General features: G+C 38.9%; 1 protein-coding gene and 1 pseudogene across 4 annotated transcripts in view; one reads left to right on the forward strand and one right to left on the reverse strand.

Moving 5' to 3' along the window:
* Scg5 (secretogranin V) overlaps window positions 1-2341 on the forward strand; it is a 51141-nt gene extending 48800 nt beyond the window's left edge. For all 4 annotated transcript variants that reach the window (XM_004861504.4, XM_021241880.2, XM_021241881.2 and 1 more), the window contains one exon: window positions 1791-2341. In XM_004861504.4, coding sequence (XP_004861561.1) covers window positions 1791-1886 — 96 coding nt within the window. In that variant the 3' untranslated portion in view covers window positions 1887-2341. The remainder of the gene's footprint in view (window positions 1-1790) is intronic.
* Window positions 2342-7610: 5269 nt separating this feature from the next.
* On the reverse strand, window positions 7611-7902 carry LOC101721316 (signal recognition particle 9 kDa protein pseudogene; annotated as a pseudogene).
* Window positions 7903-10570: the final 2668 nt, after the last annotated feature.

A 10570-nucleotide genomic window follows, 5' to 3' on the forward strand; every position in this document is an offset into this window, starting at 1 on the left:
AGAAAACAGAAGTTGCCTCCTCCAGCACCAGATGGGTGTCCCCATCTTGATCAAAAACTTTAGCCACCTCCTCAAGGGCATGAATCAATATAAAGAAATCATGGGCTTGATTTTTTGAAAAATCAAGGCATCCCTCAGTGAGGCTAATCATCTGCTGAGGGTTTCTAGGAGACACCAAAGCAAGGATCCATTCTCAGGGGTTCTTCCAATTGTGAAAAGGGAATAATGTTCTCCGTGTAAGCTAACTAGTCCTCACCTGAGTGTGAAGACAAAAATATAAGTGCCTTGCACTCTTTAGAATGCAATGAAAACCTAGGCTCCTTATTATTACTACTCTTAAGTGTTGGATTCAATCCTGACAGTTAAGCATTTATCCAAAAAATTCAAGTGACTGCTTCTTTTCCCCCCTATTAATTTTCTTCCCTTTAGGACTTTGCCCCATGATATTTGATATTCGATAATCATGAGCATCTCATATTCATTTAATATAATAGAAATTTTAGAATGCTATCACTAAATAGAAAAAATATTTATGCTATTGAAAATACTTTTTCAGTCCACATTTGTTCTGGCTACCCAGATCCCCCAGGATAGGCCAGACCACTCTAAGTGACAATACCCAATAGAAAAAATTTTGTTTTGAATGTTTTGGAAATGATATGCTACTTTTATAGCTGAGAGCCTTGCTCACTTTGTAATTCTCACCTTATTTGAGATGGATTTCTGCAGAGTGAGCTGTGTCTTTAATAATTCATGCTTTTAGCAGTCAGAATGTGGAAAGACATTTAAACACCAAGCTCAGCCTCTACTCTTTCTCTTTTGGAGAATTCTGCTAACCTTTCTAAGGAACCATGGCAGGTCAGTCCCATGGGCAAGAGAGACTTACCTGTGAACGAGCTGCCTCCTTCTGTTCGTGGGGTCTTGGCACACAATGGCATTGCTGGTCATCTGTAACTGCAGCCTCTTTTTCATATTTTTGTTCCATTACTGGAAGTCAACTTAAATAAACAAATATCTTCCAAATCTTTTGAATTTTTTTCTGCTTGCTAAACACTATGTTGTAAAGCTTCAATTACTAGCTCAAATCCAAACCTCAAAAAATAGATAGGTATTAGAGAAGGAATGGAAAAACTCTGAGTCATTTGGAATATCACAAATAAGACATTTATGGAGTCTTGAACAAAAACGAAGTAGACTTCCAGAATTATCTTTTTCTTCACCTTTTGAATTTGACTTAGGGAGGGTGCAAATGATCACTTGTGCCTTCCTTAATGAATATCTTTAGTGTTTTCTTGCATGGAAGAATCAGTCACAGCCACAGGATGACTGGGACCAATTCTCAGATTCTAATTCTCATTTGGCCCTGCTCTGTCACCTATTTCAGAACACTCTTTTTGTAAAATAATTTAATGTTCTTCAGATTTCTTCTCCTATCTGAATAGGGACATAGAATAACAATTCTCTTTCCTGTGGAGCATGGTATCTAAGTTATTAGCAAGAGCTTAGTTTAGCTGGTTTACCCCAAATTTTCATGCCCCAAATAATAATTTTTTAAAAGCCATATTGCATTTGATAAAGAACTCTATGGTTTTATGAAAGACACAATTGTTGACTTGTATTCATAAGTCTCTGAAGTATTAATTAGTGCACCAGGTAATCTTTTGGCGGGTGGCATGTAACACTGTTACCTTGTCATTAACCCAACAAGTAAGAAACAATTCCCTTTCACTTCTTTTGTGAGATATCTGTTTCTGATGTTCACATATAACACCAAACCATCATTTTTTCAGAGTGTCAATCCGTATCTACAAGGACAGAGGCTGGACAATGTTGTCGCAAAGAAGTCTGTCCCCCATTTTTCAGATGAGGACAAGGACCCAGAGTAAAGAGAAGATACTGGGTGGAAACTCATGGCCCTCACTGTTAATGTGCATGTGTCACTAAAGCCCCTGAGAATGGCAGCATGTTTCTGATGTAGTTAATTATGGATGAAAAGCAGCTGCATTCACATTGTCCTTCACACTGATGGCTCAGCTTTCTGCTAAGTTTAAATAGGAGTTCTTTTTGTTTTTATTTTTTCTGCAATGAACATTAACATTAAAATGTATATGTCAAGTAAAATAAAAAACAAAGCTAGGAAATGCTCAGATTTCTTGCAGTTTAAATGGTGTTTAGGGCTGTGATGCTTTGACCAAGTCTGCAAAAAAGCTGGCATTTGATTTTGATTATACAGTGCATCTAGCCCCCGGGCCCTGTTACACACCAATAAAGAAGTCTGTGCTCTCGGGAAGGACCTGACACATCTCTCTTGGCTGTATCTTAGTAAATGTTTATGCAAGCATTGGCGTGTGAATGTGGTTTGTTTTGGAACATTATAGAAAACAATTTCCTTATTTATTAGAACAACCTGACATACATGTTCTTATCTGATCTTAATAGGAAGGCTATGAAGTAAATAGGGCAAGTATTATCCTAATTCTACAGATGGTAGAACTGAGAATGATCAACACACTATTGGGTATAATCAGCAAAACTCAAATGGGAAGACTTTACAGGGCAGATGACCTAGCTTTTTTAATGAAACTGGTGGTTTGGGGTAAGGGAATATTTTAGATTTTAAAGGACTTAAGGGACATAAAAGACATGAAAGAAATAAATGTGTGATGGTCATCTTTGCATCCTGACTCAAATCAATTTTTTAAAAAATTGACTGGTTAATTGGAGAGGTCTGAGCAGTGCCATTTAGTTGTTGCATGGTATTACGATATTTTTAGGATCCCTTATCTCTTAGGGATAAATATTGAATGATGTATAGATTAAAATGATATGATATTTTAGATTTTCTTTGAAATAATCCAGTGATAGTGTTAGGGGTGGGTGTAGAGACAAATCCAGCTTGGCCATGAATTCAGAGCTAGAGAACCTGAGTCATGTGTACTTACTTGGGCATTCATTTTACTTCTACCTCAGTGTTCATATATATTTGAAAATTTCTACACTTGAACCACATTTAAGGGTTAAAATTAATGGTAGATTACAGTAAACATTGGCTTGGAAATAGCAGTGTAGGACAAGGTAGAAAGCTTTCTGAATGATGCTATGGAAAATGTGAGGAAGCAAAAAGGAAGATGAATGAAGATACTTTTCCTGGGGCATCATGGAAGTAACAGGGAGGCTTACGGAAGAGGAAATCTGGCTGGGGGTTTGGTGAACTGGATAGCAGGTGCAGAGTAGCTGGGAGGAACAGGGATTTTTGTGGCAAAAGGAAGAAATCATGGAGGCAGTACAGATGAGGGGCCTCCATCCAAGAGCCGTGTCATCTGGCCAGAGTCCCGGCCACATCCACAGCAGAGGCACACGGATTTTCCTGTGGGTTGGGAAGGGTCTCCTGTCTCAGACTATCAATCTTTCCACAATGGTCCGGTCAAGGATCTTTGAAACCAGGAAAGTGGTTGAAGCCACCCCAGGGACATCTGGAGAACAAAAGAAGAGCACATTTGACACATTAGCCAAAATTTAAGGCCCACAGTGTTAGTACCATCAGCCATTACTCCTGACTGAACTCCTACTGTGCAACCAGCCCACTGGAGGCCCCAGGAAAGAAGAATTACACTGCATGAGAATACTCATATTCCCAGAGGAGTTTATAATGGGGCCATTCTACAAGAGAAGGTCTTCTCTTTGTGCTGCTAGGAGACAAAACCAACAGGTTGTTTAGTGTTTTTGGCAGAATATGTGTGAAACTATTCTTTACTCCTACTGCCTACTAAATAAGTCACCAGTCTGAGTTTTCTAGGGATGGCTGTTCAAAATGTGTTTGTCTAAACAATGAAGAACATTTCAGGATCCAACTGAGAGTCCTAAATAGACCAATGCTCAACTGAAAGTGTTTTTACCAGGCATTTGGGGGTCTGTCTGGGTTGGATAGCTACCTGGAGGAGATGGGACCTTAGAAAACTGGAGTCATGTACTTGATTTACACACAATGACTGCCAAACAAAGAGAAGGAACTGTGACCACCCACTCTGCACTTCCCAACCTTCTGCAACAGAATCTCTTCCTTCTCTGTTTACCTGGCTAGGGACAAAGGGTAACATAAATGTATATTACTCCTCATCTTGTTGTGGCAAGGCAGAGCAGCTCAGTGCTATACCCATAAGTTGTAGCTCTGAGGCACAGCCAAGTGTTACAGTGTTACAATTTGAAGACTCAAGAATCCTATAGTCACTCGAAGGGGTGGAGAAAAACCTTACTATGCCTCAGGCTCAGAGGAGTTCATACTCGAAGTCTGAGCACTCTACCAGAAACGAGAGCCTCCTTAAACAGGGATCTACAGGGTAGGCAAGTATGCTCACTGAAGCAGAGGGGCAGAGTTACAGAACATTCTCACAAGGGGGCGGAGCTTAACAGTATATTTGTGAGGGGGCGGAGCTTAACAAAACATTCTTGTGAGGGGCAGAGCCTACCAACATTCTTGTAAGGGGGTGGAGTTTAATAGAACATTCGTGAAAGGTCACATGGTTCAAACAGTCACAAAATGTTTTGATACATTGGGCAGGAGCACTGCCCAGCAGCACAAACTTACATTTCTGGAGCGAAAGATTTTGTGGAAAAAAACAAAACAAAACATGGAAGCAAGACAAGGGCCTGTCTTATTGTATAGTATTGCTTTATGAATCTTCCCTTTGAATGCTTTCAGAGATAAAAGTTTTCCTGAGACATCCCATGGTTACTAGCCGTGGCCACAGGCATATGGTCTGGAAAGAAAAATCTCTGGGTCCTCTCTATCTGCTACAGAATCACATAGTGATTACTAAGGTGCCATACCTTGGCCCAGAAAAATGGGTACATTTATTTAAAATAGCAAATGCCAGTTAGATTGCCAGTTATAAAAACTCAGTCTTCCTGGAAAGACTATGAGGGCAGGAGACGGATGGAGGTAGTGCACAGTCAGTCACTATACCTACTGTTGTGCAGGCAGTCATGCACAGGAGAGAAAGTGACAGAACAGTAGGGGTGTAGGTTGAGAACGACTTCTGGGCATTCTTTATGAAATGAGTTATAGAAAATACTGATCCAGTTATGTATCTGTGTGCATTGGTGGGGGGCACTACGAAAAGATAAAGGAAAAGTGGCAGTGGAACTTATTGATAAAGTCAATGAAGTATACTAAAGCAATCCCATGCCCACATTTTGGAGATGCCAATACAGATCAGTTGGAATGGCAAATAACTATGTAGGGGGCTGGGGATGCTGGCCTAATGGGATTGGGGAGGGTACTGCAGTAGCTCCCGTTTAGATCCTAGCCAACTCCATACATGTGAAAGCTCCCAACTCTGGACTCTGGTAATATCATTATATTTTCAGAATTTAAATTGTAACAAAACAAAATAGATTTTACCTATTCTCTGACACCCAAGAACACCTTATTTGTTTAGCCAAACCTCACCTGGAGTCCTTTCTAGCCTTGATGTCTGAGCCAGTGAATATGCTGTTAAAGGGCAAAAAGACAACGCATCAGAGCATTTGAACTGCAAAGGCATCTAGTGGGCTATTGGGGTCCCAGTACTGTGCAATTAATGTGAGCACTCCAGGTACTCAGAGTGAAATACAGCAACAGCTGTTCTTATGTTTCCAACAACTTTTCATGCACATACCTGACTTAGCAGCAGGTAGTCCAAGAATCTCTTTAGGGCCCTTTCAACATTGTCTAAGAATCCCAAGGTTGTTCATCAATCTGAAGTGGAATGTGAAATTAAAGCACCCTCACTCCACAGTCACAGTTGTTTCTAGAATAAAGTCTAGGTTTAAATGGAGCTGCTCCAATTATGTGCCACCTCATCACTGTCTAATCCTGTCCTCTCGCCAAAGACTGGTGATTGCTTTTAAAAGCCAAATGAAAGCTAACAACGTATACACTTATACACTTTTCACAGGATAGTAAGCTCTTACCATGCTACATTTATATAATCAGAAGGAGCCTGTGGTTCTTCCTCCAAGTGTATTATACATTTAGTCTCTGGTCCCCAAGGTTACACACTCACCCTGCACACACAGAGGAGGCTGTCATTTAACATAGCCTTTCACTGGGCCCTCAGGTTAATTTCTTTTTTAAAAATTTCTAACATGTTTACAGTACATAATGATTACATTCATTGTGGGAAATTGGCAAAAGTACATAACATATCTCAATTTTTTCTCCTTCCCCTCCACCCACATTAAAATTTTTTTTTTGCTTCTTTTTGATCAGCATCAGATTCATTTACTTATTTTATAAGTCCTTATCAAGTTAATTATCATAAACACAGACTAATGGCCAAACAGGCCAAAAAACACATAAGACACTCCCTGGAAGACGGAGCAATAAGCAACAACAAATCAACCTCTCCAAAATTTAGAATCCAGACGCTGGAAAATAACAACTTGGGGAAGAAAAGAAAAAGGGAGATGGATTCCTGGGATCCAAGAAATATCTGAAGGGAAAACTGGAGCCCACAAAAACATTGAAGAGACAGACCACAATGCAGAAAAAGGAAGGAGCAATCTGAACTTTCTTCCTAGCTCCCAGAGATGAGAGGAAGAGCAAAACTAGAGACTCCCGAGGCCTTCAGGGAGAAAAGCACCAGTGAAATGGAGCAGTGGACACTGTGTGCTGCAACAACTGGTGAGTGACTCCAGTCCAAGCAACTGCCATATCCCCTCGAGAGAGTGCTCGGTCAGATGTCATTTTAGGGAGGGCCACCTGAACCCAGGACTCAGAGTAGTCATGGGTTGGCTTCAACTTAAGGGTCCCAGTATTAAATTTCCACAGTGACTGGGTGAAGGACAAGCACAGGAGATGTCTGGGGTCGGAGAGCCATGGTCAGACCAGCAAGCCCCCAATCCCATGACCAGAGGACAGGATCAGCTCTAACTGCCATGGATTTGAAAGTACCAGAACCAGTGCCCTGCCCCAATCCTACTGCAGGCTTGTTGGTGATCATCCGCCATGAATCTGGGATCTGGCTGCCTCCTTTGTCTACCAGGGAGAGCAGCATCACACCTTGAATTGGACATCACCACAAAACTATAGACCCTAGAAGATAGCCACAGGCTTGAAGTCACGGAGAAATTTCTTTCTTTCTTTTTTTTTCTTCTCTTTGCATTTTTTTTCTGTTTTTTTCCAGTTATCATATATATTTATTGGTTATCAACAGTGCAAGTTTATGCTCCAAAGAAATATAACAATCCACTAAAATGATTACATTTAATTTTCTCTTAAAGGCAGATGAACTAAATTTAAGAAGTGGCTCATCTTGGTATTTCATTTTAAAATTACTGATACATAGTTACCAGAGAAATACTTATACATCATCCTGCCCAACATCAATCAGTTTCTGCAAGTTTCTAAGATAGATGCCTTTCTTGTTCAATTTCCAAAAAATAAATGATAGTTCTCTAACTGAAAGCACTTATATTCCACAGCTCTAAGATAAACATTAAAAAGAAAATACAAAAAAAAATGACCTCTTGGCTTTTGAATAGCCCACTCAGTTACATAAAGTATTTTCTGTCCAATACTTTCTCAATTTCAAAAGATATTTACCTCCTACAGACAGAACAAACAGAATCTTCATTTCATACTGTCAGTCTGTTTCCATAGTAACACTGCGGGGACTCCTGGGCTACCGTAAGTCGCATCAGCTGACTGTGGAACTTCTCAATCTTCTTCACATCTTGAGCTTGATCTGTTCTGTACACCAAACAAACTAAATCATCTGTTACTTTACTACACAAATTCCCATCAGCGTGCCTATATTTGAGAACCACCCGTGCTTTCATCGGGTCCTCGAGGCAGAGCTTCTCGGCCGAGCGACTGAACTCCTCCCAGGTCTGGTAGTGAGGCATCTTGGTCTGGACCTCTGTTTGTTTGTTTTTTTAATTGTTGGATGGTTTTTGTTTTTTGTTGAGTATGAATACTGTTTTCAGTTTTTCGTTTTGTTTTGTTCTTGCTTTTGTTTTTTCCCTCTTTCTTTCCTTCCTGTCTTCTTCAACAGTTTCCCGAGGCTTGAGTGATCTTCCTTTGGCCTTCAGCCTTGCTTCTAATCTTTTTCTCTTCTTTTATTTCTCTACTTTTTTCCTCTTCTCCCTTTTAAATTTTCTTCCCCTCAGGTAAAATTTCTCTATTGAATGGGTATTTACTATATATAATTTTCTGATTTGTCTTAGCTTTTATTTTATAACTATAAATCTTGTACCTGTGGTTAAAGGTAGCAAGTTATTAGTTATCATAGTTTGTTATTTTCTGGTTTGTGCTTGGTGCTATTGTTATTACTGCTTTTTGTACTACTTTAGCCAAGGTGACATAGTTGTTATGATCAATTGTGATTCCTTGTATGCCAATACCTATATCATCTTGGGGTCATAAACAATATTACAGTCTAGTACCAAGGAAAAGCTGGGCCAAACAGTCTGCAACCTTTCATCCCTAATAAATTGAAGAAGTAAGATCTTGGGACAGACTCAAATGCCAGCTACTCCTAAAAGACATCTCTGAAAACTAGTCATTTCCTAACAAGGTCTCCATGCTAGTAATAAAGCTACTTATCATAAGAAATTTACAAGCCTCAATACAGAAAACAAATGGACCCCTCCCCAAAAAGGAAACAAAATGAGAAAACACAGAAGCAAGATGTGAACCATAATCTCCAACTTGTCCAAGGCAAATCCAGGGGGCATGGAGGTAGAAGAAATCAAAAGCCACCCAGCTGAATTTCCTGAAATGGTAGCAACAGAAGTAACAGAATGAATGACTAAGTCTCTTGATAAAATCAAAACAGAAACAATTACACAGATAATTAAAGTGATGATGACCATAATGAAGGAAATGGTTAGTGAATCTAGAGTAGATACAGATTTTTTTTAAAAGGATCTTAGGAAAGACATGCAAACCATAAATCCCCAAAATAGAAAATAACTGGATTCCATAAAACAGATTCAAACACAAATCCAAGAGATAAAAATTCTACTGAAATGACACTCAGCAGAGTTAACCAATGTGAAGACAGAATATCAAATATAGACACAAGATTGTGATTGTGATCATCAAATGAAAGACTTCTTAAAAATAGCAAGGGACCATGAAAACTCAATCCAACAGCTACTAGATGATGCAGAAAAGTTTAATATATGATTAACTTCATCTTCAATGAAGAATCAGAAGATAACACAGAGGGCATAAAAAAACCTGTTTACAGAAGTAATAGTGGAAAACTTCCCAAGCATGGAAAAAGAATTTGACATCCAGATAAATAACAGACAGATATAGAACACCAAATAGCCATGATCAGAAAAAAACTACACCAAGGCATATAATAGTCAAGATTCCATAAATTCGACACAAGAACAAAATATTAAAAGCTGTTAGAGAAAAGAAACAAATCACCTATAAAGAAAAGCCCATCAGAATTGCACTAGACTTCTCAACTGAAACCTTAAGTCAAGGAGAACTTGGAGTGAAGTATTTCAAGCCCTAAATGGAAACAATCTCCAACCCAGATTGATGTATCCTGAAAAACTGTCTTCCAAAATTAATGGAGAAATAAGACACTTCCATGATAAAGAATACCTGAAGAAATTCATGACCACCAGACTAGCACTCCAGAAACTTCTGAAGGATATTCTAGAAAAAGAAAATGAAGACAACGATTCCAAGAATCCCAATACAATTAATTCACTAGGCAAGGCAAGTTTTAAATAGAAGGAAAAGAAAGGGAACCAACAACTGGAAAATAATATATTGCCCAGGATAAGTCAATAGCTACCAGTTATAACCATAAATGGTCTTGATGCACCAATGAAAAGAAACAGATTTGGGGGCTGGGGATGTAGCTCAGTGGTGCCATGCCAGTCTGGCAAGTGCAAGGTCCTGAGTTTGCTCCCTCATACCACAAAAAAAAAAAACAAAGAAAGAAAGAAAGAAAAAAGAAACATTGGGAGAATGGGTCAAGAAACAAGATGCAACAATATGCTGCATACAAGAAACACATTTAACTCAAAAAGAAATTCATAAACTGAAAGTAAAAGATGAAAAATCAATATTCCATGTGGCAGGAATCCAGAAAAAAGTAGGGGTAGCTGTTCTATTTGCAGACAAAGTGGATTTCAAGCTAAGACTGATCAGAAGAGACAAAGAAGGTCACTATACCTTTTAAGGGAATAATCCAAGAGGAAGAGATAACAATCATAAATATATATGGACTGGCACACTCAACTATATAAATCAAACACTAATGGATATGAAAAATAAGATAAGCACTAATACATTGTAATGGGAAACCTCAATATCCCCACTATACCAAATAGACAAATCAGCTAGACAAAAAAATCAACAAAGAAATGTCAGTTGAACAAAATCTTAGAACACATGTACTTGGTTGATGTCTACAGAGTGTTTCGCCCAACAACAGAGTACACGTTCTTCTCAGCAGCAAATGAGACTTTCTTTAAAACAGTCCACATACTACCTCATAGAACATACTTAAGTAAATACCGAGAAAGTGTAATTATCCCAAGCACGTTATCAGATCAT

Source organism: Heterocephalus glaber, unplaced genomic scaffold, assembly GCF_053883595.1.
Source record: "Heterocephalus glaber isolate CG9 unplaced genomic scaffold, H.glaber_assembly_v1.0 deba00000809, whole genome shotgun sequence".
NCBI lineage: Eukaryota > Metazoa > Chordata > Mammalia > Rodentia > Bathyergidae > Heterocephalus > Heterocephalus glaber.